The sequence below is a fragment of the Oncorhynchus masou genome, chromosome 21, assembly GCF_036934945.1.
Source record: "Oncorhynchus masou masou isolate Uvic2021 chromosome 21, UVic_Omas_1.1, whole genome shotgun sequence".
NCBI classification, from domain to species: domain Eukaryota; kingdom Metazoa; phylum Chordata; class Actinopteri; order Salmoniformes; family Salmonidae; genus Oncorhynchus; species Oncorhynchus masou.
Window position 1 is genome coordinate 44,537,307 of NC_088232.1, and position 27,022 is coordinate 44,564,328.

The 27,022-nt window shown below is 43.3% G+C and overlaps 1 protein-coding gene across 2 annotated transcripts; it reads right to left on the reverse strand.

Moving 5' to 3' along the window:
• Window positions 1-991: 991 nt before the first annotated feature.
• On the reverse strand, window positions 992-27,022 carry LOC135508397 (grainyhead-like protein 1 homolog). 2 transcript variants are annotated; one of them, XM_064928551.1, is made up of 15 exons: window positions 26,816-27,022; window positions 23,382-23,568; window positions 22,442-22,521; window positions 21,393-21,738; window positions 20,676-20,758; window positions 19,976-20,129; window positions 19,577-19,688; window positions 17,444-17,538; window positions 14,498-14,744; window positions 14,175-14,302; window positions 10,239-10,267; window positions 9,267-9,352; window positions 4,548-4,633; window positions 3,435-3,499; window positions 992-3,248 (listed from the first exon to the last, which is right to left on the reverse strand). In XM_064928551.1, the coding sequence occupies exons 1-15, from the start codon at window positions 26,833-26,835 to the stop codon at window positions 3,134-3,136; spliced, it is 1,833 nt and encodes a 610-aa protein (XP_064784623.1). In that variant the 5' UTR covers window positions 26,836-27,022; the 3' UTR covers window positions 992-3,133. The 2 variants fall into 2 exon arrangements, with proteins under 2 accessions (XP_064784623.1, XP_064784624.1); XM_064928552.1 differs by lacking the exon at window positions 26,816-27,022 and adding an exon at window positions 26,632-26,798.

Consider the following 27,022-nt stretch of genomic DNA (forward strand, 5'->3'; position numbering starts at 1 on the left):
ATCACTCAATTGGAGAATGCATAACTTCCTAATCTATGTATTTCACATGACTGGGAATACAGATATGCATCTGTTGGTCACAGATACAGGGGTGTGGATCAGAAAACCAGTCAGTATCTGGTGTGACCACCATTTGCCTCATGCAGCGCGACACATCTCCTTCACACAGAGTTGATCAGGCTGTTGATTGAAGCCTGTGGAGTGGCTGGGCTAAGTTGCTGGATATTGGCGGGAATTGGAACATGCTGTCGTACATGACGATCCTGAGCATCCCAAACATGCTCAATGGGTGACATGTCTGGTAAGTATGCAGGTCATGGAATAACTGGGACATTTTCAGTTCCAGGAATTGTGTACTGATCCTTGTGACATGGGGCTGTACATTATCATGCTGAAAAATGATGTCATGACGGCGGATGAATGGTACGACAACGGGCCTCAGGATCTCGGTACAGTATCTCTGTGCATTCAAATTGCCATTGATAAAATGCATATGTGTTTGTTATCCATAGCTTATGCTTGCCCATACCATAACCCGACCATGGGGCACTCTGTTCACAACGTTGACATTAGCAAACCGCTCGCTCACATGAAGCCATACACGTGGTCTGCGGTTGTGAGGCCTGTTTGGTGTCCTGCCAAATTCTCTAGAAATACATTGGAGGCGGCTTATGGTAGAGAAATTAACATTCAATTATCTGGCAACAGCTCTGGTGGACATTCTTGCAGTCAGCATGCCAATTGCATGCTCCCTCAAAACTTGAGACATCTGTGGCATTTTATTGTGTGATAAAACTGCACATTTTAGAGTGGTCTTTAATTGTCCCCAGCACAAGATGCACCTGTGTAATGATCATGCTGTTTAATCAGCTCCTTGATATTTCACACCTGTCAGGTGGATGGATTATCTTGGCAAAAGAGAAATGCTCACTCACAGGGATGTAAACAAATTTGTGCAAAAACATTTTTAGAGGAATAAGCTTTTTGTGCATATGGAAAATACCTGGGATCTTTTATTTCAGCTCATGAAAACCAACACGTTGCATGTTGCATTTATATTTTTGTTCAGTGTATATGGTAAAAAATACCCTTTTTCCCATTCTCATAATAAATATATAGACATTAAAGATACAATCCGGGATATTAACCACTTAACATATCATATGAATAAAACATTTTAAAGCATTTTGTTATTGTTGCAGGGCGTAACTTATCATGCGAAATGGATAACATAGTCGACAATATCCGGGAACAGGTTTTGGCTGGTGAGCACTACTTTTAAAACTACTGGCTGAAATTATACATAAGCACTGGAGCATCACTTTGTTACTCTGGTGCAAAGAGGAGCTGTGAAGGTACACAAGGAAAACAATGTCCCCCACATTTTTCAAATGGACACAAATGTCATGTTATCACACTATTACTGTGTCTGATATGTGTATGAAAAGAAAATCTGTCCATCTGAATGTGTTTGAGCTTCAATCACTGCCTTATTGCACTTCCTTTGGACTAATAGTCAATCACAGGAGGTTGGTGGCACCCTAACTGGGGAGAACAAGCTCATGGTATTGACTGGAGTGGAATTAGTGGAATGGTATCAAATACATTAAACGTGGTTTCCAGTTATTCGATGTCATTCCATTTGCTCTGTTCTGGCCATTATTATGAGCCGTCCTCCCCTCACCAGCCTCCTGTGGTCTGAATCCTATTCACACCATAGCTGAGTGACAGAAGGGTTGATACATTTTTATCTTATTATAATTTTTTGACATGTAATACTTATGAAGAGGCCATATGCTAAAGCAGTATGAGGGAAAATGTCTGCTCTCCATTCTATCCAGAATCCATATGACACACACATACATTACATGCTTATTCTCAAAACACACATACAGTAGCAACAAACACAGATTATATCATACTAACTGCCAGACTGTGGTAGTGTGTACATTACATACATACTAAATACTGCCAGGATGTGTAGTATCAATACAGTGAGTAAGCCAACCAGGCCAATCCATCCTCTCTATTTACAATACGCGTTTGCACTCACCTTGTGTGCGAAATATCCTAATAGATATCCTAATAGATATCCTAATTTAATAGATTAAGATCTGTCTTTAGTACTATGGCATTCCGAGGTTCGTCACTAGTTACCACAGCCACATAGTCATAGTTATGGCTAAACCCAGGCTATTTCTACAATTTCTCTTCTTTAAAATCTGATTTTAAACCTTACCTGAACCGTAACCTTAACTCTAACCAAACTGCTAACTTTATTCCTAACCCTAACCTTAAATTAAGACCAAAAAGCTGCATTTTAGTTTTCATTAATTTTACAATATAGCCAATTTGGTCTTTGTGGCGGTGGTAACTAGTGACAACCCTTTCCAAGGGGGCAGATAGAATGCAGCCTGAGGCATAAGGATAGTTGTGTTTTCACTGTCTTGTCTTGTTTGGCTTGACAATCCCCACATGAATTGGCAAGACAGACTAAACTGATCGAGGACCAGGCTAAACGATTGCATACATCTCCAGATCACTATGGCGCTAATGCCAAAAGCAATGCACTATTAGACTGATGCTTTCACTTATACCATATACAACACAAAGATACTGAGAGACACACCACACAAATAAACAAAGATTCTCAAATGACCTCAGCATACCTATAAGACATAGCTAAGAGGGCTTCTTGTCAGACTCAATTCTTAAATACAAAAGTATCAAAAAAGTATGAAAAGTCTACATCAAGCCATCAACACAATGTCATCATGGCATAAGAGCAGTGGCTTTGTAACTTGGATTAGTGACATCACAAATAAAGAAGAACATAGACTCTCAGACAGGTGGACAGTTTAAACCTGGTCCCAGATCTGTCTATGCTGTCTCGAAACAATGCAATGATCATTGGCAAGCCTAACAACAGATCTGGGACCAGGCTAGTGGACTGTAGATACGGCTAATGTCTGAGACATTCTGTCCATTTTTGGTGCCTGGGCCAATGCCATGTGTATCTGTAAACTAAGAGTCTTTACATTTACAACAACTTTACAAGCTGCCCTATCGCCACACTCTTTGCGGACTGAGCGGTGATAGTGTCAATCACTCCCAACCCCTCCCTTTGGGCCAATCAGATTTCAGTCAGGGTGAGTTTATAAATGCCCCCTAGCTCCTCCATAGAGATCTGGAAGGTGTCTTCGTTGGAATAGTGTTTGATGATGTTGTCATCCATGTTGACTAGAATCCTAACAGAGGGACAGATAGAAATGTCAGTATCACAGTAATAAAATAAAATCATTACATTTCTATGGTCAGAGTCTTATGTTGTGTAAAATACATAAAAGGCCTGATTCTTCACAAATATAACTTTTACTTGTTGTAGAATTCTTAAATCATGGTAAATAGATTTACCGTTGATGAGAACAACTTACCCTTTCTTGCATTTCTTGTAGACTTTCCCCACTTTCTGGAGCGGCACGTTGTATTTCTCAGATATCTAGAAGAAGCAGAGCAACAAAGGCTTGTAATACAGTAGTCTCTCTTTTGAAAGAAGAGAATGGAAATGAAATATACAATACACCACTCTAACAATTACTCAGGTCGAATGGCAGACATTAAACTCAATCTGAATTCAACCAGGAAAGAAAAGAGAGATGTGCGGTATCTTTGCCCACATTTTCTCCCTAGCTGTTCACACTTCCCTTCCAAAGAAACTAAGAGGCCAGGTCCAGTCCTGTCACGACTCATTTGGCCTGTTGAGAGGCCAGGTCCAGTCCTGTCATGACTCATTTGGCCTGTTGAGAGGCCAGGTCCTGTCACAACTCATTTGGCCTGTTGAGAGGCCAGGTCCAGTCCTGTCATGACTCATTTGGCCTGTTGAGAGGCCAGGTCCAGTCCTGTCACGACTTATTTGGCCTGTTGCGGAGGCGGTTGGAGACCCATGTCTAGTTTCCCCACAGCCCCTGTTGTCCCCTGCTGAGGGATGTCCTATGTCCCCTTTGTCTTAATGCACTAAGCCAGACAGACAAACCCCCTGATCAGAACCATAGCACCCCCACGTGACCCCACAGCCCCTGTTGTCCCCTGCTGAGGGATGTCCTATGTCCCCTTTGTCTTAATGCACTAAGCCAGACAGACAAACCCCCTGATCAGAACCATAGCACCCCCACGTGACGGGAAGGCTGAATGACTATATGGAGAAGCGGAGACCCTACGCATGGTAATGCCTCTGTCCCCCTTGAGCATCCTCCTTTCTCCTTCTCTTTCACTCTCTCAGTCTGTCCCTCTACTTCATTTTGAGGAAAGAGTTGAGGTCATAGCTCTCCCTCTCTCTCATGCTGAGTTGAATTAGCATCAAGCTGAGAGAGAAAGATAGTGGACATGGGTAATTGCAGGATAGAGGAGTCTTGTGTGGCAGAGTGGGCCGTGTCACAAACAGTGCCACCCACCATGTCACTGGAGGGATGCAATGGGACCAGCCTCCCATAACGGACACCATATGTCTGGCAGTGTTAATTTCCTGTTCATATTGAGTAAGAACTTACTGCTTCCACCAGCCCGTTCATTGTTGGGTTCTTCAGCATGACCGCGTCAAACACCTCCTCTGTCTCCCTACGCACGTACAGCAGAACTACACAGGAGAGAGGAGGCGTGCAATGAGACATATTGATCACACACACACACACACACACACACACACACTCACTCACTCACTCACTCACTCACTCACTCACTCACTCACTCACACACACACACACACACACACACACACACACACACACACACACACACACACACACACACACACACACACACACACACACACACACACACACACACACACACACACACACACACACACACACACACACACACACACACACACACATTAACTTGGTCATAGCAGGACACACACCCTGAATCACACAACACATTAACTTGGCAATGTCAGATATCTTTTCTGCTGAAACTAACAGTGGTGAAGCCCTTGATGTGGGTTTGGACATCTGAGCATCTCACTATGTTCCAGTCTCATGTGGCCAACACCTCACACAGCATAGTGACACATACATGCACACTGCTGCAATATAAACGCAAAATTCAACAATTTTAGCAGACGCTCTTATCCAGAGCAACTTACAGGAGCAATTAGGGTTTAGTGCCTTGCTCAAAGGTACATGGTCAGATTTTTCACCTAGTCAGGTCTGGGATTCAAACAAGTAACCTTTCGGTTACTGACCCAACGTTCTTAACTGGTAGGCTACTGAGTTACAGTTCATAAAGAAAATCAGTCAATTGAAATAAATTAATTAGGCCCTAATCTATTGATTTCACATGGGAATACAGACATGCATCTGTTGATCACAGATACCCCAGGGGCTTGGATCAGAACCAGTCTGTATCTGGTGTGACCACCATTTGCTTCATGTAGAGCAACACATCTCCTTCGCATAGAGTTGATCAGGCTGTTAATTGTGGCCTGTGTAATGTTGTCCCACTGCTCTTCAATGGCTGTGCGAAGTTGTTGGTTATCGGCGGGAACTGGAACACTGTCGTACACGTCGTACACGTCGATCCAGAGCATGCCAACAACCAAATTGCCATCTATGAAATGAAATTGTGTTCATTGCTTATGCCTGCCCATACCATAACCCCACTGCCACCATGGGTCACAACGTTGACATCAGCAAACTGCTCGCCCACACGATGCCATACATGTGGTCTGGCATCTGCCGGGTACAGTGGAAACCCGGATTCATCCGTGAAGAGCAAACTTCTACAGCGTGCCAGTGGCCACTGAAGGTGAGCATTTCTTCACTGAAGTCGGTTACGACGCTAAACTGCAGTCAGGTCAAGACCCTGGTGAGGACAACGAGAACGGAGATGAGCTTTCCTGAGACGGTTTCTGACGTCACTACAGACACCCTGGTTCGAGCCAGGCTGTATCACAACCGGCTGTGATTGGGAGTCCCATAGGACGGCGCACAATTGGCCCAGCGTCGTCTGGGTTTGGCCGGTGTAGGCCGTCGTTGTAAATAATAATTTGTTCTGAACTGACTTGCCTAGTTAAATAGGGTTACATAAAACAATAATGTACAGCCAAATTCTCAAAAATGAAGTTGAGGCGGCTTATGGTAGAGAAAACAACATCAAATTCTCTGGCAACAGCTCTGGTGGACAATCTTGAAGTCAGCATGCCAGTTGCTCCCTCAAAACAGAGACATCTGTGGCATTGGGTTGTGTGACAAAACTGCACATTTTAGAATGGCCTTTTATTGTCCCCTGTACAACGTGCACCTGTGTAATGATCATGCTGTTTAATCAGTTTCTTGATATGCCACACATGTCAGATGGATTGATTATCTTGGCAAAGGAGAAATGCTCATTAGCAGAGATGTAAACAAATTTGTGCATATGGAACATTTCTGGGATCTTTTATTTCAGCTCAGAACACATGGGATCAACACTTTACATGTTGCGTTTATATTTTTCTCCAGTATACATCTACATACTACCTCAATTAGCTCAACTACCTGGTGCCCACATTGACCTGGTACCGGTACTCCTTGTATATAGTCTCGTTGTTATTTTATCACTATTTCCTTTTTTATTATTAGCAGCAAAAGGGCTAGTAAGTCAGCATTGCATGGTAAAGCACATGTGACAAATAGAATTTGATTTGATTTGGTTCCTTGGGATAGTATGTTGTTGGTTTAACATTGGTTGTGGGAACGAAGCCATACGTTTCCTGACCAGTAAAACTTAACGTTTTTTAAATGTTCTGAAAACAGAAGTGAAAATGTTGCCTGTTCTAGGAACCTTTATCTTTAGGTTGCAGGAAGGTTCTGAGAGCGTTTTACTCTGGTTCCTTGAAAGTTTTCCTGAGAGGTTTCAATAATGCTTTGAGAACGGAAGTTATAGGTCATTTATTACAAATACTCTGAAACACAACCAAAACAAACAGCAAATGCATCCAACAAAGTTTGTTAAGTTACAAGCTTGATGTAAGCATTGCGTGCTATGAATATGGGACTAAATACTACACTTTTGACTACTTTAATACACATAAGTGAATTTGTCCCAATACTTCTGGTCCTCTAAAATGGGGGGATTATGTACAAAAAGGGATGTAATTTCTAAACGGTTCACCTGATATGGATGAAAATGCCCTCAAATTAAAGATGTCAGTCTGCACTTTAACTTCCTAATCATTGCATGATTTCAAATCCAAAGTGCTGGAGTACTGAGCCAAAACAAAAATAAATTGCTCATTGTCCCAATACTTTTGGAGATCACCCTATGTGCAATTTTCAGGGCCACTTTTTGGCATGAGGGTGCTACTATCAGAACTACTGGCTAAATTGTATAAAGAAATCCAAAAATGTGGCAATTGGCAATTAACCCCCTAAACAACAACATTCTCAGTAAGGGTTACAGAAACGTTTTACTTGCTCTGACTATGTGTTTTCTACTCTAGTTAAATGCACTACTTGTAAGTCACTTAGCATAAGAGCGTCTCTAAATGAACAAAATGTAAATGATCAACTGCAAAGCACACTGGGTTTTTTATTGGCCTAGTTTTGGGGTCGGAGTGCTTTAGAATAATACTCAGCATGCTTTGCAAGTGTTCATTTTGACATTTACCTTTAGGTCATTTAACAGAGGCTCTTATAACACTATAGTGCAATCAGACTTCTGACAACAATACAGGCTAAAAGGGGGCTGCAAAATTGTGAACCACCATAAAAAAATGGTATAGAAAAGTATTTTGAAAACAAAAAAATTACAACTCTCGAAAGTGTCTTGTTACATGGATTGTAACAGGCAAATGAAATACAAATTACAAAACAGTCAAAGGTAGTTGAAATACGTATTTCTAATGAATTGAACAGAAATACTGCCCAGCTCTCTGTGTGTGTGTGTGTGTGTTTTCCATGTGTGTTTGCATGTGTGTTCATATGCTGAAGAAGGATGAAAAACGTGTCCTTGTGTGTGAATTGTGAGAGAGGTGAGAATGAACATTGATATTGTGTTGTTCACGGTGGGAAGGGGGATACTGCTGTTGTGTTTTCAGGGGCTGGGTAAATAAGGAATTACTTGCCTCACATCTATGGGTAAGGTGTGTGTGGAGCAACGAACCGCCCTTGCTGTCTCTGCCTGGCTGGTTCCACTCTTTCCACTGGGATTCTCTGCCTCTAACCTTATTACAGGGGGCTGAGTCACTGGCTTACTGGTGCTCTTTCATGCCGTCCCTAGGAGGGGTGCGTCATTTGAGTGGGTTGAGTCATTGATGTGATCTTCCTGTCTTAGTTGGCGCCCCCCCTTGGGTTGTGCCGTGGCAGAGATCTTTGTGGGCTATACTCTGCCTTGTCTCAGGATGATAAGTTGGAGATATCCTCTAGTGGTGTGTGGGCTGTGCATTGGCAAAGTGGGTGGGGTTATATCCTTCCTGTTTGGGCCTGTCCGGGGGTATTATCGGATGGGGCCACAGTGTCTCCTGACCCCTCCTGTCTCAGCCTCCAGTATTTATGCTGCAGTATTTTATGTGTCGGCGGGCTAGGGTCAGTTTGTTATATCTGGAGTACTTCTCCTGTCTTATCAGGTGTCCTGTGTGAATTTAAGTATGCTCTCTCTAATTCTCTCTTTCTCTCTTTCTTTCTCTCTCTCTCTCGGAGGACCTGAGCCCTAGGACCATGCCTCAGGACTACCTGGCATGATGACTCCTTGCTGTCCCCAGTCCACCTGGCCGTACTGCTACTCCAGTTTCAGCTGTTCTGCCTCGGCTATGGAATCCTGACCTGTTCACCGGACATGCTACCTGTCCCAGACCTATTATTTGACCATGCTGGTCATTTATGAACATTTGAACATCTTGGCCATGTTCTGTTATAATCTCCACCTGGCACAGCCAGAAGAGGACTGGCCACCCCTCATAGCCTGGTTCCTCTCTAGGTCTCTTCCTAGGTTTTGGCCTTTCTAGGGAGTTTTTCCTAGCTTCTACACCTGCACTGCTTGCTGTTTGGGGTTTTAGGCTGGGTTTCTGTACAGCACTTTGAGATATCAGCTGATGTACGAAGGGCTATATAAATACATTTGATTTGATTTGTGTGTGATGGGGTGTTGGTGGCCTTCAAGGCAAGCCATAACACACACACTCCTCCCTCTCCATACCTAGCCCTCTCTCTGGTTTCGTGTTGGACAGTGACCTTATCAGTAGTGTATACACAGCGCATGGGCGGGGGGGGCACACACACACGTCATACCTTTCTTGGGCTTGTCCATTCTGGCCAGCTTATTGGAAGATGAACCAAACTCATCCTCGGCGTAGAGCGATCTCTTCATGCCCGAACTGCAATGAACACACACGACAGGTTGGTTTAGAGCGCTTATGCACTCACACAGACACTCACATATGCACACACACACACACACACACACACACACACACACACACACACACACACACACACACACACACACACACACACACACACACACACACACACACACACACACACACACTCCAGTTAAGCCTGTGAGGCCCTCTCCCAGAGAAATAGCAGGGAGGCCCTTACAACCCTAACAACCAACCTAACAACCACTCTAACAACCACCCTAACAGCCACCCTAACAACCACTCTAACAACCCTAACAACTATGCAATAGACCATGACACAAACAGCTCTCAGGGTCTTTCTTAGAAGTAACTGGTGTAGCTAAAGGTGGAAACTGGAAGAGCTAAATGTTGAAACTGGAAGAGCTAAAGGTGGAAACTGGAAGAGCTAAAGGTGGAAACTGGAAGAGCTAAAGGTGGAAACTGGAAGGGCTAAAGGTGGAAACTGGAAGAGCTAAAGGTGGAAACTGGAAGAGCTAAAGGTGGAAACTGGAAGAGCTAACGGTGGAAACTGGAAGAGCTAAAGGTGGAAACTGGAAGAGCTAAAGGTGGAAACTGGAAGAGCTAAAGGTGGAAACTGGAAGGGCTAAAGGTGGAAACTGGAAGGGCTAAAGGTGGAAACTGGAAGAGCTAAAGGTGGAAACTGGAAGAGCTAAAGGTGGAAACTGGAAGAGCTAAAGGTGGAAACTGGAAGAGCTAAAGGTGGAAACTGGAAGAGCTAAAGGTTGTCTCGGTCGAACAGCTACCATATGAGTGGCCATACTTTATTTACTCCAGCCCTTTTCCATCTACTTGTCCAATAAAACTAATTAGCGTGAAGTCAATGTTTCCAGGAACCCACCTTTCCTCTCCATCTTCTTGTGAGAAGGGCTGCATGGAGAAAGAGAGAGAATGGAGGGAGAAAGAGAGAGAATGGAGGGAGAAAGAGAGAGAAGAGGGAGAAAGAGAGAGAAGAGGGAGAAAGAGAGAGAAGAGGGAGAAAGAGAGAGAAGAGGGAGAAAGAGAGAGAATGGAGGGAGAAAGAGAGAGAAGAGGGAGAAAGAGAGAGAAGAGGGAGAAAGAGAGAGAAGAGGGAGAAAGAGAGAGAAGAGGGAGAAAGAGAGAGAATGGAGGGAGAAAGAGAGAGAAGAGGGAGAAAGAGAGAGAAGAGGGAGAAAGAGAGAGAAGAGGGAGAAAGAGAGAGAATGAGGGAGAAAGAGAGAGAAGAGGGAGAAAGAGAGAGAAGAGGGAGAAAGAGGGTGAAGAGGGAGAAAGAGAACAGAGAATGAGGGGAGGGAATGATATGGGTCAACGGTGAAAAAACACAGTCATACATATGAAAGAGGTCATTTGATCTAATATGGAACAGGTCTATTGAACTTTGTGGGCCGTGTCAACAATCCTAAGGGACCTCTTAAATCCAAACTGATGACAGTGTTTTGAATATGATTTAAATATGTTCCCCTCAACATGAGAGCATGCTTTCATTTATTACTGTAATAAGCAGATCAGATTCTTTTGAGTAACCCTTTCGATTCATAAATCCTAAAGGCCATTCTTGCAGCACAAGATAAGTGCAACCTGGTTAGAAGGATACATTTAATTGGCCCACTCGCCCTCTGACCTGGTTAGAAGGAAACATTTAATTGGCCCACTCGCCCTCTGACCTGGTTAGAAGGATACATTTAATTGGCCCACTTGCCTTCCAACCTGGTTTTCATACCTTCATTGATTGTCTTATCAATACTAAACACATTCACAGGTAACAGAGTGCAGTCGTGTGTTGTAACTAAGCAGTGTCCATATTTTAGGAGGAATTGTGGAATGTATAATCAATATTAGCTCTGGTCCAGGTTGTTAGTGTGTACTACTCCACTATGTAGTTAAGGAGCATGTACTAAACACCTGGACCAGGCCAAATCAATAGTCTATTCTCAGAGGAAAGTCCCCCTGCTAATCACTAACTGATAGGAGGGCTAGAGATTTACTGGGTTGCCATTTTATGCCAGTCGTGTGTCAAAATAAACGTTTTCCTTCCAGGCTTTATCAGAATAGTAAACAGTAAAGGTTTATTTTCAGCCCAGTCCACCCTGCATGTCAGCAACGCCATGTGGCCCAGAAACCAGAGAACTCAGTCAGCTCAGCTGGGTCATGTTCATTATGCACCAAATGGACTGAAACAGGGAGGGACTACCTGGACTTGTCCAATGTGAAACACTCATGTTAGTTTTCAGTAGCAATAATATTTTCAAATACGCAAACCTCATGAACGGAACCTGGTGCCACTGTGGCCAACAGGGGGCAGTCAAAGTTCACTTTCTACAGAGCCACAGGGATGAATTAAAACAACTGTCTGCCCATCTTCCAGGTCGAGGAAAAATGTTTCACTCTAGGCTTCCAGCAACCACCCTGAGGGCCATGTGATATCACACTGCTAAGCCAAGGAGGGTTCAGAGTCCAGGGGTGGCTAGGAGCACTGCTAATGCCAGGAAGAGGTGTGTCGTTGGGGAATGGAGAGAGAGACCTGACATACCACACGTAGACAGACGTGTGCTACACTCCCCTCTGTCTCCTGTCCCCTTCGCATCAAGCCAAGTCACAAGTGCAACAGGTGCAGTCTACTCTAGACATACTGCATTAGGTGCCGTATTAAGAAACCACTGGGCTTCCATAATCAATGATATTGAAATGATGAGATATGCACGCATATGAGAGTGATTCCAAACATGTTTGGATTCGTTGAAGCACTGTGTAAGATCATTTGACTCACACACCTAGAAACCTTTGGATCTATCCCAAGGCCATCTCCACCTATCAGATGGCACTGGAACCTCCCAGGTTATATAACCAACCCCCGATCCCATGATATTACATGATTACAGTATCCTGTCAAATTGGCAGGTCTACACTGTATGTTTTAGTCACCTTGACCTGCACCTTGTCCTGACTAGGAGTTGAGACTGTTTACCAGCCAGGAAACACATAAGGTGTGACCAAGGTAGCCTGGTGGTTAGAGTGTTGGACTAGTAACTGAAAGGTTGAAAGATCAAATCCCAGAGCTGACAAGGTAAAAATCTGTTGTTCTGCCCCTGAACAGGCAGTTAACCCACTGTTCCTAGGCTGTTGTTGAAAAAATGATTTGTTCTTAACTGACTAGCCAAGGTAAAAAAAATAAATAAATGTAGAGTTCCAAAATAAACTATTCTGTCAATTCAACCAGGATTTCTGGAATTTTTGGGAACATTTCTGAAATGTCTTAACACTGATCCCTCATAACGCACTGGACATCAATGGTGTTCAGGGCTTAGACTTCAAACACTAGGGCTTGGTCTCTAATTCATCTATTAACAATAGGCAAAAGCCCCTACACCCTAAAGTAAGATTGCCTTAAGGGATATCCACTATGTAAAGAACTCCTGGTATTTAGTGAAGGACTGCCAGAATGAGTGGCTCTTTAGAAGTCTGAAAGAGACCCGGAGAGGATGGACTGGACTCTTTGGTAGTCAGAGGCTGGTTGAAGTTTCATTTAAATGCCCTTTGATAAGGTTTTTATGATTGAATCAGCACCAAGTATGGTATATTATCTTAATAGATATAACTACTATGTCATCTAAATGTATGGCTGTTGTTAACCACTTGTGCAAATATACACTACTGTTCAAAAGTTTGGGGTCACTTAGAAATGTCCTTGTTTTTTAAATATATATTTTTTTGTCCATTAAAATAGCATCACATTGATTAGAAATACAGTGTAGACATTGTTGATGTTGTAAATGACTATTGTAGCTGGAAACGGCAGATTTTTATTTGTATTTTTTATGGAATATCTACATAGGTGTACAGGGGCCCATTATCAGCAACCATCACTCCTGTGTTCCAATGGAATATTGTGCAAGGGAGTAGTACACAGCGTTGTACGAGATCTTCAGTTTCTTGGCAATTTCTTGCATGGAATAGCCTTCATTCTTCAGAACAAGAATAGACTGACAAGTTTCAGAAGAAAGTTCTTTGTTTCTGGCCATTCTGAGCCTATAATCAAACCCACAAATGCTGATGCTCCAGATACTCAAATAGTCTAAAGAAGGCCCGTTTTATTGCTTCTTTAATCAGAAAACAGTTTTAAGCTGTGCTAACATAATTGCGGAAGGGTTTTCTAATGATCAGTTAGCCTTTTAAAATGATCAACCTAAATTAGCTAACACAACCTGCCATTGGAACACAGGAGTGATGGTTGCTGATAATGGGTCTCTGTACGCCTATGTAGATATTCCATTAAAAATCTGCCATTTCCAGCTACAATAGTCATTGACGGCATAAACAATGTCAACACTGTATTTCTGATCAATTTGATGTTATTTTAATGGACAAACAATGTGCTTTTCTTTCAAAAACAAGGACATTTCTAAGTGACTAAACTTTTGAAAGGTAGTGTACATAGATAAAAACAATGAATTGATTTTATTTTTTTTACATTTTTGCGGAATGCATTCAAAAAAGGGTTGGGGTTTATCATTTTGTTCCAATGAATCTGATAACAGCCTTATCACCACAACTACACTATACTAGGAAAAGCAAACTGTGTTTTTATATCAGTTTGAATGTCACAGGTACCGTTGATTAACATGATTTATGTGGTAGCTATACTCTGCATAACCCTGTCTTCCGTGACCTGGCCCAGAATGCTGACCCTTAGACACAGATCTAGGATCAGCTTACCCTCCCCAAGTCCTAACCTTAACCTTTAGCGGGTCAAATGAAAAACTGACCACTTGTCAGTGTTTAGGGGCTAGGTACTCACATGGCGCTGGAAGATGGAGAAGTGGATGTCAGGGATAAAGAGAACCGGCTGGGTCTCAAAGTCAGACATCATCTTAAAGGTTGTGACATCATTACGCTTCTGAAGGAAAGGAACTTTAACGTCCACATCTATGGAGGGGCAAAAATGACAAATAATGAGATTAGTTGATGTGCATCATTGCAAGATAGACGTGTGTGTGTGTGTGTTCACAAAAAATATAGCACCAAATGTGCGCGTACACACATGCTTTGACTGTGTGTGTGTGTGTGTGTGTGTGTGTGTGTGTGTGTGTGTGTGTGTGTGTGTGGGGGGGGGGAACTCACATGATCCCAGACTGGTGTTGAGGTCGGTGCTCTTGCCCTTCCTACGGGACTGCTTCTTCTCCTCGTCTCTGATCTTCCTCTCAGCTCCCTTGTCACAGAACACCTTGATCTGGCAGAAGGCCCGGTGGATGGGCTTGTTGCTGCGGTTGTTGTAGCTGTAGGTGTCTATCTGCAGGTTCAGGGGCAGGCCTTTCACACCCTTCTGGGAAGAGAAGTCTGTGCTCAGACAGTTGACCGAGATGAAGATCTGAGGAGGAGGAAGAGGAGAAGGAAAATGAGGAAGAGGATGATGAAGGCGGAAGAGGAGGAGCAAGATTTATGACTTTGCTTTTCAAATTTTGTTTGTGGAGTAATTCAGGTACATTAAAACTGTGCATAGCAACACATAACATGCGAATTGTAATTACATAGGAGGTGGTTCCTGACTGGCTCATAGGAGGATGGGGGCGGACAGAAGGGAGGAGGAGGAGGGGGAGTTTGATACATTAACAAAAGAGATGTGTTCCATTGCCTCTATGTTAAACATTAGAGTGATTGTGCACAGTGTATGGTATCTTACACTTCAGGCATATACCGTGTTTATATATTTTGGATACAGAATATAGGCACTGCATCTCAATGTAGGAGGTGTTACTATAGTCCTTGGTTCGTATCCAGGCTGTATCACATCCGGCTGTGATTGGGAGTCCCATAGGGCGGCGCACAATTGGCCCAGCATCGTCCGGGTTTGGCCGGGGTAGGTCGTCGTTGTAAATAATAATTTGTTCTTAACTGACTTGCCTAGTTAAATGAAGGTTAGATTTAAAAAACATAGATTTTTGAAATAAAATAATAATAATAATGCAAATGGGTAAAATGTTAATTCCATTCTTTGTCATTAACTAATGTTCCATACACAGTAAATTATATAATAGTTATTCAAGAGCATTCCCACTGAATGCTCAGGCGCAAATGATTGGTCTGGTTCCTTGTTATGTACATGCTGTCTTCACTGAACTGGTGTGTGTCTCCCTCTTTTGGCAGAGAGTGGTAATTACATGTTGACTCTTAGTTCTACTGCCAACCATTAAAACAAGATTGCGGAAAGCTATTTCAATAGATTGCTTTCTAGAGAAATAACTATTTCAATATGCTTACTTAACATATAACCACTATGCTGAAAAACCTTTACTGCAAGTTGCACAGATTTGATGTCGTTAGACTGAACTGTTAATATTTTGGAATAGCCACCTTGTAACTATTTAGTATCTCGTTTTTGCAGTTCATAAGCAGAATGTAACTAGTTTTCTAAATTAGATCCTTGGTTTAATCAAATAGCCTGCTGGTGTCAAGAAACTATGTTGCTAACTTCATGTAAAGTCATGTATGGTGCAACATAGTTTCACCAGCTACGTATGTAAGTATGTTGCATTTCAACGTTTTTGCAATTGCTCATCTTCCGTAAAGATGATCTCATCATATAATGCTCTATTCTCATGATCATTGCAGAGTGTTTTGTCAAGAAGCCCAAAGCGCGTCAACATTTGAGAAAGGCTGCTCCTACTCTGCCTTGTTTCATTTCCTTGCTTCATTTCCTCCTTCTGAGTAAACTGTGTGTGCCTAAGTTATTAAATCATCAGGGGACACAGCGAGGGAAGGTAAAGCATCTTGCACACACACACACACACACACACACACACACACACACACACACACACACACACACACACACACACACACACACACACACACACACACACACACACACACACACACACACACACACACACACAAAACCATCCTTGTGACACCTTACACCTGACTCATCCGTGGTTCTAACAAACAGACAGTGCATAGACACAGGTGATTATACACAGTACAAACACAAGGATGGAAGTCCTCGGTCCTATGGACACAGGCCTCAGGTCATGAGATGAGAAGATCCACACTCTGGTTATATGTATGCGTATGTGTGTGTGTGTGTGTGTGTGTGTGTGTGTGTGTGTGTGTGTGTGTGTGTGTGTGTGTGTGTGTGTGTGTGTGTGTGTGTGTGTGTGTGTGTCTGTGTGTCTGTGTGTCTGTGTGTGTCCCTCAGTGAAAACCAAAGAGCAAGGAGATGGAAGGGATAGATGAACTGTCTAGCTGTTAGTCTGTTTGTGCATCCCAGGCTAACAGTACAACAGTCAACAGTAGCAGTGTCATCGCACCCCATGAACATAAAGCGCAGGCTAAAGCGTCTGTGAGATTGTCTGTTGACGCCATCCCTCACAACCCAACAAACTGGTCAGGGACGGTGGATTATGTCTGTCACCTCGTACCCGGTCGGACGGGATTCCATCGCGAGCTGTCAAATCCAGTTCTGCCCCCCTGCCGCGTTTCCTCATTCCAACTCCCATTGTTAGGCAGTAGGCAAGTCCTAGATCCTTAGGCCTCCCTTGTACGTGCATCACTTTAGCTCAGCAATTGGTGTGACGTAGAACGAGTTCATAATGGGGCCTCGACGGCAGACAAACACCTACACATGTACCTATTCACTATGGTCTCTAAGCAACCAAAGGACCCAAAACACTGGGAAAACTCCACTTACTCCCCAGGGGCCAATAAATGTCTTTATTTTTCGATCAAAACTCGAAGAACCACTTTCCATAAAAGGCATTTAGAAGAAAACAAAGGACAAAGCGTGTGACGATCGCTTGCTGACAAATTGGTTTGCATCACCTGACACCTTTTCTGTGATGGCCAAAACACATCCTAACCTTCAGAGCAAGGGAAGGCAGTCTATTTTTGGAAGAATCTTCAGTCACATTTACACAGAATGTTGATGAGGAAGTTGTGATCAGATGACCCGAATCCTCCAGAAACACTTGGCATCATCACGTGTTCTAGGGATAAACAACTATCTTTCCATCTCTCTTCACCTTTTCTCTTTGATTCCTCATACCAAAAGGTATGTTTCCTATACCTCACCTTGGCCTCCTCATTGATGTCCCAGGTGAAGGAGATGGCGTTGTAGGAGATCTCCTCAATGTTGCTGATTGTGTTGAAGCTCTCTTTGTAGTCAGCTGGGAACCATGGAACACATAATGGACTGTTAGTACAGTTAGCATTGACATAAGACATTCAATGAAGAGAGGGTGCTAAGATAAGGGCGGCGGTGGCTACGTTATGAAACTAAGTATGGAGAGGTGGAAGGCTATTTTATTAGTATTATTATTATCATTATTAGGACTGGGCTGAATTAAAGGTTTTAGGAGCCTTGCATAAGAATGAAGTGAAGGTCAGTAGCTTGTATCAGATACAACCATTGAGAATGTGCTCCCACCCTGGTGAGGTCTCATCCCACATCTTAGATGTTTGATAAACAAACAAGCTTTTTGTCCTCAAAAGGTGCGGCTTAAAAAGCTTGCTCCGTGGTATTGGTCTCGTAGTCTTGCGTTGCTGTACTATGAGTCTAATCCTTCAGAAAACGTTTTCACTATGCCATTTTTCGGAAATTGAGGCACTTGCCTCCAAACTTTAGGTTCTGACCAATCCCATCAAAGTCCCTTATTAGGCCTATACCCCTATGCCAGAAACCACACTGTTTTAGTAGGGCACCTCTACGTTGCTGACTGACTACTTTAATCGAAAGCAAGCAGGTTGTCTCAATGGTCACCTTTCGCCCACAGTCCTTCCATCAAAGTCAGACTGCAAGTGAGACAATACACTTTTCTCTGTCAAGCAGAACTAAGTTCTCCTTTCACAGTATGTGCGTGCAGAGTAAGATTGATCAGTCTACCTCCAGAGAATTAGGCTGCTGTATTGTCCCGACAGGGAGCCACCATAGAGCTCAGTTGACACAGGTATCATTAGCAAATAGGCAGTGGTGGAAAAAGTACCCAATTGTCATACTTAAGTGAAAGTATAGATACCTTAATAGAAAACGATTCAAGCAAAAGTCACCCAGTAAAATACTACTTGAGTAAAAGTCTAAAAGTATTTGGTTTTAAAAATACTTACGTTTCAAATGTAAATGTAATTGCTACAATATACTTAAGTATCAAAAGTAAAAGTATAAATAATTTCAAATTCTTTATACTAAACAAACCAGACAGCACATTTTACGGAGAGTCAGGGGCACACTCCAACACTCACACATCATTTACAAACTAAGCATTTGTGTTTAGAGAGTCTGCCAGATCAGAGGCAGTAGGGATGACTAGGGATGTTTTCTTGATAAGTTCATGAATTTGACAATTGTTTTGTGTGCTAAGCATTCCAAATGTAACGAGTACTTTTGGGTGTCAGGGAAAATGTATGGAGTAAAAAGTACATTAATTCATTTAGGAATGTGGTGAAGTAAATGTAAATAGGAGGACAACTGGCCTTGTCTCATATCCACTCAAATTATCATCCTCCTTCATCCAATCATGTGTATTGTTCTAAAGAGGTTTGTTAAGGTTCAACCAATCAGATCCAGGATAATTTTTCCCTTTTAGAATAAGAGTATATCGACAAGAGGGACGTGATTATCCTAGATCTCCTACTAAGTTATTTATTTAAGGTGGCATAGAGGTTTTGGCTCATTGGGTGGGTCTGTCTGCCTGGCTCCTTGGCTAGCTGGCTGCTTCTCCTTCTAGGTCATGAGAGTTGAGCTGAGACAGAGACAGCATGTGACACGGGGGAGGAGATGGAGGGTGACTGTTGCACAACAACTCAGGGACTAACAGTGACTTGTGACAGCGCAGGATGGTATGGTAAGAAGAGTGTCAGGTAAATATGATGAAATGTATTCGGAACCATTCAGGCAGAACTTCTGGTGACTTTATGTGACATAAAAACTATGGCCTGATTTAATAAGCGTTTGTAATGTGAAGTTTGCACCTGTTATTTCCCCAGAGGTAATAAAACATTTAAGCTTCATGAGCAATCTTAAAGGGTAAATCAATTCGTGTTTTAGCCAGTTTTTTGTCTTTCCTCGCTTTAGATAATAACAGTTGAAAACTTGTACTAACTTGTGCTTTGCACCATAAACTAGGCTTCATGTCTTGGTGTAGCATCTTCTTCAAGAGTTTGTGAGGACGAGTGTTCCATGTAGGTTTCAGTAGCATAGGCTCTTACCAATATCAAGACACCTCTGTTTGGCTGTGTGCTGTCTGGAGTGCCAGTACTTCCAGTGCTTCAGCTGGTCGTCTCTGCACTTCTCCTCTCCGAACACCACCATCACCACACTCTGAAATGGTGCACACAACCCCAAGGCCATCAATCATGCTAGCTTAACTGACACATTCCACTTAACAAGTTCCTACTTGTTAGTACATTAGCTACTATTAGCATAATAGCTACCAACTAGCCTAAGATTTCTCTGTTTATTCTGTCAAAAAATGTATCTTTAACATGGGAGAGCTAGCCAAATTATATGCACATATTTAGTTACAGACAAGGACAAATCTAAACGTTTTCTGTTATTGACCATGAACTACTGTAGAACAACTAACGAGCTTGGTGGTGTGGTCTTACCCTGACTTTGCTAATGGGGTGCCGCAGCTTGCTGTTGTCCATCTCCCTGAGGCTGATGGGGTAGAACTGGCCCTTGTTCAGGTACGTCATGGTACCGTCACCTGTCTTCTGACGCAGCGACTTGGATGCATCCAGGGTGTACTCAAAATGATTCCTAATCAGGAAATAAATATTAGTGACAAAACCACAGTACATTTGTGGTGACCCACATTTGTATTTTACTTTAGGGAAAGAGTAGCCTGAAATCCAGACCTGCTTTGTGCTGACATTCCACTCCTTGTACTCCGTGTCATATGTTTGGCACAAAACAGGCCTGGATTTCAGGCTAGGGAAAGAGAAGGCCTAGAGATGGAAAAAGTGATGTATCTAGTATTCAGCTGATGTTTATCTGGTATCTATCTTTATTCTAAACAATCTAGATGTGTTTTCAGTATTTATGAAAATACCGTATGCAAATATTGATTATCTATATTTTCCACATCTGAAATACATTGCAAATGTCACCCCTTGAATAAGACCACCCTCATCAGTCCCTTCCCATTGGTTCCTGGTAGTGTCACTGACCCCCTGATAACATTACGTTTGGCATTGTAGCTTTTAAACTGAGGGAATCTGCTGACTGAATGAGGTTATTCTCCTATCAGGGGGTGAATGGCGGGGTGCGAGCGACAGCGGGCAGGCGCCGGGCTGGAGGGCTTACCCCGGCACGGTGTCAAACACGCTGTATTCCTCTGTCGAGATGGAGGCCATGCGTAACTGGAGATCCCCTGGGAAGGAGAACACCTGTGGCACACAAAGAGGACAGAGAAGTGGGGAGAGAGGGTCTGGATTTAGACAAGCATCCATGACAAGGGTTGTAGCTAGCGCTCTCAGGGGTTACAGGGAGTATAGGGAGCCCTCTCTCTCTCTCTCTCTCTTAGTGTTTATTACACTTTCTCTCTCTCTCTCTCTCTCTCTCTCTCTCTCTTGCTCTCTCTCACTGAAGTGGAAAACCCCCACTTCCCATCCTACCCTCCCTCTCTCCTTCCCTCTCTCCTTCCCTCTCTCCTTCCCTCACTCCTTCCTCTTCTCCCTGTGTGAAGGGGGTTGTGTTGGGTTATCCCTTTCCAAGGTAATCCCCCTCCAGGTTAAATGGAGAGAGAGGAGAGATAAAGGCCTGGGCTATTGAAGGGGGGAAATAGTACAGCACTTTATTGTGTGGGCCAGACAATGGCATAATAACACACTGGTCTGCTATTTTGGAATGTTCAAATAAAAACAGGGAGGGCTGAGACCCACTGTTGTAAGCTCCAGAGGCTCAGGTGAAAGGGTTATTGTCTGACTGGAGAGAGAGATCTGAGAGGGGGGGTGTGGAGGAGGGTGGTGAGGGTTTTAGACTAGAGAAGAGGCTATTGGATTCCTGTTGTTGTGTCCACACCTCTTGGGAACCATCCTTGTAGGTCTCTGGGAAGGTGGAGTCGGGGGTACGGGGCTGGGTGCTTGGGCTGAACTGGCTGTGTGTGAGCTGCCTGGCGAACTCTGCCGTGTGGCTGTCGGACTCGGCACAGTGGAAGCTGTGGGAGGGCACCTCCATCTTGACGTTGGGGTAGTTGGGGGCGATGGAGACTGTGACAGTGGTGTCCGGGGAGGGGAAAATGACCCCTCTCTTGTTGTCCTGGCCAGTTAGCTGGTTGGGCAGCAGGATGTTGATGGGGCCCTTCAGGAACTGGATCCTGCTCTCCACTGACGCCACGGAAGCTTCCTGCAGGGGGGCCATCAAGTGCCTGAAGAAAAACAAAAAACACGGCAGGTAAAATGTCAGTTTATGATGAAATATCACAAGGACCAAACCAACGGTGAGGTGAGGTGAGGTGTGGTGAGGTGAGGTGAGGTGAGGTGTGGTAAGGTGAGGTGAGGTGTGGTGTGGCAAGTTGAGGTAAGGTGTAGTGAGGTGTGGTGAGGTGAGGTGTGGTGTGGTGAGGTGAGGTGAGGTGTAGTGAGGTGTGGTGAGGTGAGGTGTGGTGTGGCAAGGTGAGGTGTGGTAAGGTAAGGTGTAGTGAGGTGTGGTGAGGTGAGGTGTGGTGTGGCAAGGTGAGGTAAGGTGTAGTGAGGTGAGGTGTGGTAAGGTAAGTTGTAGTGAGGTGTGGTGAGGTGAGGTGAGGTGTGGTAAGGTAAGGTAAGGTGTAGTGAGGTGTGGTGAGGTGAGGTGTGGTAAGGTAAGTTGTAGTGGGGTGTGGTGAGGTGAGGTGAGGTGTGGTAAGGTAAGGTAAGGTGTAGTGAGGTGTGGTGAGGTGAGGTGTGGTGTGGCAAGGTGAGGTAAGGTGTAGTGAGGTGAGATGTGGTGTGGCAAGGTGAGGTAAGGTAAGGTGCGTGGAGGACCTGTATTCCTCTCACTTCTAAATTCCTAGTAGTTCCTATATATATGCACACATGCGCACACAGCACATTTGCCCTCCCCAGTGGTTTGTAAATGGATGTTCTACCTACATGGACCTTTTGTTGGGATCCACATCAGAGCCCATTGACTCTGTCTTGGTCTGGGATATTGTTCTCTTCTCTCTGGGCACCTGCATGGGAAGGTAAACACAGCCGCTGTGAGTCTGACCACATCCAATAGAATCATGTCTACATAGGCAACACTACTAGTTTTTGCTGTTTCACAGATGCAAGAAGTAAAGCTACTTCATTCAATTAGTTTCTCCAACGCTGTCGATCTATATGGCTCGGATTGTTGTGGAACAGTGTCGCATCACCTGTGAGTGAACATGGCTCCTGTATCAGTAATAACTGTGGGTGAACATGGCTCCTGTATCAGTAATAACTGTGGGTGAACATGGCTCCTGTATCAGTAATAACTGTGGGTGAACATGGCTCCTGTATCAGTAATAACTGTGGGTGAAACTGTATCAGAGTGAACATGGCTCCTGTATCAGTAACTGTGGGTGAAACTCATCAGATGAACATCTCCTGTATCAGTAATTTTAGCTCCTATATCAGTAATAACTCATCAGATTCTTGTTTTTTTAGGCCACCTTGTAATAGTCATACCAGCCTGTAGTCGACCAGCCTGGGTCCTGTGTTATCTTGTAGCAGGCATACCAGCCTGTAGTCGACCAGCCTGGGTCCTGTGTTACCTTGTAGCAGGCATACCAGCCTGTAGTCGACCAGCCTGGGTCCTGTGTTACCTTGTAATAGTCATACCAGCCTGTAGTCGACCAGCCTGGGTCCTGTACACGTACCAGCCTGTATTTGACCAGCCTGGGTCCTGTGTTATCTTGTAGCAGGCATACCAGCCTGTAGTCGACCAGCCTGGGTCCTGTGTTACCTTGTAGTAGTCATACAAGCCTGTAGTCGACCAGCCTGGGTCCTGTGTTACCTTGTAGTTAGCATACCAGCCTGTAGTCGACCAGCCTGGGTCCTGTGTTACCTTGTAGTAGTCGTAGAGCACGCCCAGGGCAGCGGCGCTGTCCTCGTCCCCGTTGATGCTCATCATTGCCTTGGTGGCGGCCGTCAGGGGGTTCTCCAGGAACGACTTCCACGCCTCGTCTTCGTTGGTGTAGGGCCGACGCTGACCGTAGCTGGGCTCATTCTGCAACAACAGGACCGGCCTCTTACTGGGGAGGGGGAGAAAGAGAAGGGAGAAGAGACGGAGAAGGGAGAAAAGAGAGAGAGAGAGAGAAAGAGACATGTTAGCAGGAGTGCAGTGACACATTTCTTGAAGGAAAGTAACATGTGCTCGCTAGATAAAGTGTATGTCAAAACCAGGAGCTGCATAATTATAAGCTACACACAAAAGACGGACTGAGTTATAAATATTTAGTTAATATGGTCCTGTTTCTCTAACTGGTTCACTTCAGATTCAGACAGGGAGTCACTCACATCAGATGGATAGGCCAGACTAACAGCACGTAAATCAACAGACAGTCAGAGCAACAATCACTGCATTGTTCACAACCGACGAACAGGTTGGAGATATCAACAACGTCACTCTTTATCTTCCTGACTTGTTGTACAAGAAAGTCGATTGTGCAACACATCTCAGCTACCTGTGAGTGAAAAGATGCTCTACTGCTCTAACTGTCTGCTGTTAAGTGTTTCCTATTGGTTACTTGTCTGCTGTTAAGTGTTTCGTATTGGTTACTTGTCTGCTGTTAAGTGTTTCCTATTGGTTATCTGTCTGCTGTTAAGCGTTTCCTATTGGTTATCTGTCTGCTGTTAAGCGTTTCCTATTGGTTACCTGTCTGCTGTTAAGCGTTTCCTAATGGTTACCTGTCTGCTGTTAAGTGTTTCCTATTGGTTATCTGTCTGCTGTTGGTTATTGGTTACCTGTCTGCTGTTAAGTGTTTCCTATTGGTTACCTGTCTGCTGTTAAGCGTTTTCTAATGGTTACCTGTCTGCTGTTAAGTGTTTCCTATTGGTTATCTGTCTGCTGTTAAGTGTTTCCTATTGGTTACTTGTCTGCTGTTAAGTGTTTCCTATTGGTTACCTGTCTGCTGTTAAGCGTTTCCTATTGGTTACCTGTCTGCTGTTAAGTGTTTCCTATTGGTTATCTGTCTGCTGTTAAGTGTTTCCTATTGGTTACTTGTCTGCTGTTAAGTGTTTCCTATTGGTTATCTGTCTGCTGTTCAGCGTTTCCTAATGGTTATCTGTCTGCTGTTAAGCGTTTCCTATTGGTTACCTGTCTGCTGTTAAGTGTTTCCTATTGGTTACCTGTCTACTGGTGTTTCCTATTGGCTACCTATTGGTTACCTGTATGCTGTTAAGTGTTTCCCATTGGTTACCTGTCTGTTGTCTCCAGGGAGGGATCTAGTACAACATTCCAGAGTTTATATGACTGGGTTGTTGTTTTATTTTTAAAGAACCTGTTTGGAACAATCATCGTCATCATCATAATCATAGGCCCTTAACTGACTCAATGCCAAAGAGAATCAGTCATCCTCTCTGTACTGTATCAGACAGTCAGTCAGTCATGGTCGATTACCTACCTTGAGAACATAGGAGTGAGCACATACAGGATTGGTGATTCTATGTATTAGAGAAAGGGGCCATTATTACAATAACAACAGTTTTGGTACCTATAATTCATTTTTACCAAGATATATTGCATAGAATGTGAGAGGGTGTTACATAGCCCACAAGCCCTACATTATTGAACAATTAGATTGTATTATTTCAGTGATTTGACTGTAGGCTTACATGCACGGTGTAATTCTATGTTATATACATGTGTATGATGATCACAAAAATATTGTTTTAATAAATAGTTTGCCTTTGTTTTTAACTGAATTATTTTGCAGTCACAAACAGAACCTTTGAGATTTAATTTTTAGCACAATATTTAAAGTGCAAACAATGATGACATCTTAGACATAAAGACACGCCTTATTTGTTTAATTCCTTAAATCTACTCTCTTAAATGAACAAACAAAATGCTATAGAGGCTAGTGTGTGATAAGAGACATATACATTTTCTGTCCTCAATTCACACAAAAGCGTCTCCAGAGTGGCAAAAACAGAATGTAAGGATGGTTTCCAAGCTATAGTTGCTACAGCAGATTATTTTTTTCGGAATGGTCAAGGCAAACGTATTATTAGTAATCCAATATCTAATTGTTTCATTCACAAAATGTCAAATTGGGGCGTTAGGGATTTGCAACCCGATAGATCCGTTATTCACCGCACCCCCCCGCCCCCCAAGAAAAATTGGATGATATGTAATCCACTGTAAAACAAAAGAGGATAGCTAAAAGTTTTCAATGTGGAAAAAAGCATTAAATTGGATACTGAACAAAAACAGCCTAAATTGTTTTCCTGAAAGGTTGAAGAGAGAGAAACCCATTTGCCTCACACCGTATTTTGATATCACGTGAAACAGGCTGGCCTATGCAGTAAGGTCTGTATTAAACGTTTTAAAATTATGAGATTAAGAAAAAAAAACGAAAAAGCCCGTCTTTATCATTGTATAATTTTTCTTTAACAGGGGCCTATTTGTGAATATTATAATCCATTTTCTTAATACAACATTTTCGTATTGACTATCTCAATCAATTAAATAATTATGTCAACATGAATTATTCGTCCAGTGACTGTGTCTACAATACAACGGAGAAAATCTTGCTTACATTGTTCCTCTGACTAAAGGGGCCAACGCCTAAAAGGTGTACGATTTCACCGGAGTCAACAGTCTCCTTGTCATTGCCCTCAAAAACGGACAAAATACATTCACACATTATCACTCTGGAGCAAAGATAAAAATCCTACAAAAAAGTATGATATTCTTTCGATTCAAGTACCATGTTCGAATAGATATGCCATTACAACCATGGATTAGGGCATTAAATAATGCATGTCAAACCTCAACTAGGAAAATAATATGGGGGGGGGGTTAAGACGAATATCTTCGACAAAACAAAATAAAGTCTAACCACATAACTGTGAGCCAAATCAAATCATGAACCGCCCATCAATAACACACGGGTTGGCAGAACGTTACTCGGATCAGGCCCCTGAACGAGCACGACAGGTGGCGAGATATACACCTGTGCTGTGCAGGCTGGAACCCGACCAGAGAAACAGCGCTTGTAGCTATGAACCCCAAACGGCGCTCACACGGATCCTAAACACGATAAATAGAGATTGAATCACTAAGCACAATAAATAAGGAGATTGAATCATACTCGTTTTGCCTGGCAGGAAAAAAGTTCACTTTCCCACAGTCCAGGAAACTCCGTTAGAACCCAACAGCGCGGGTAAACCACCTAAAAAAATATCCATTGGTCATTTTGCACCAAAGTTCAATAAACTGTTAGAGCTCAACACGTTGGTTCTGCTGGACTTGCAGTGGTGACTAAAAACACTTACTTGTCATGATCCTGTGACATCTCGGTTGGTGGAACTGGACTTTCTAGTTGGTACTGTAAATCCGATCGGTCTACTTTCACCAGAAAAACTCAAGCACGATGAGGGCCACGGCAAAGGTGTCTCTGAACGAACGGGTTTTGTCGGCTTTTCTCGCTTTTGGAGTGTAGAGTGAGAATATGTGGCCGGTTTTACCTGTGACAGGGCATG

Bases quoted from the DNA above. Each gene is read 5' to 3' on its own strand.
- LOC135508397 (XM_064928551.1), bottom strand. From the start codon at position 26,835: ATGTCACAGGATCATGACAA. The intron at 9,353-10,238 runs GTGGGTTCCTGG...TGTTCATTGCAG, and splicing joins CAAGAAGATGGAGAGGAAAG to TTCGGGCATGAAGAGATCGC. The intron at 3,249-3,434 runs GTAAGTTGTTCT...TCCCTCTGTTAG, and splicing joins TACAAGAAATGCAAGAAAGG to GATTCTAGTCAACATGGATG.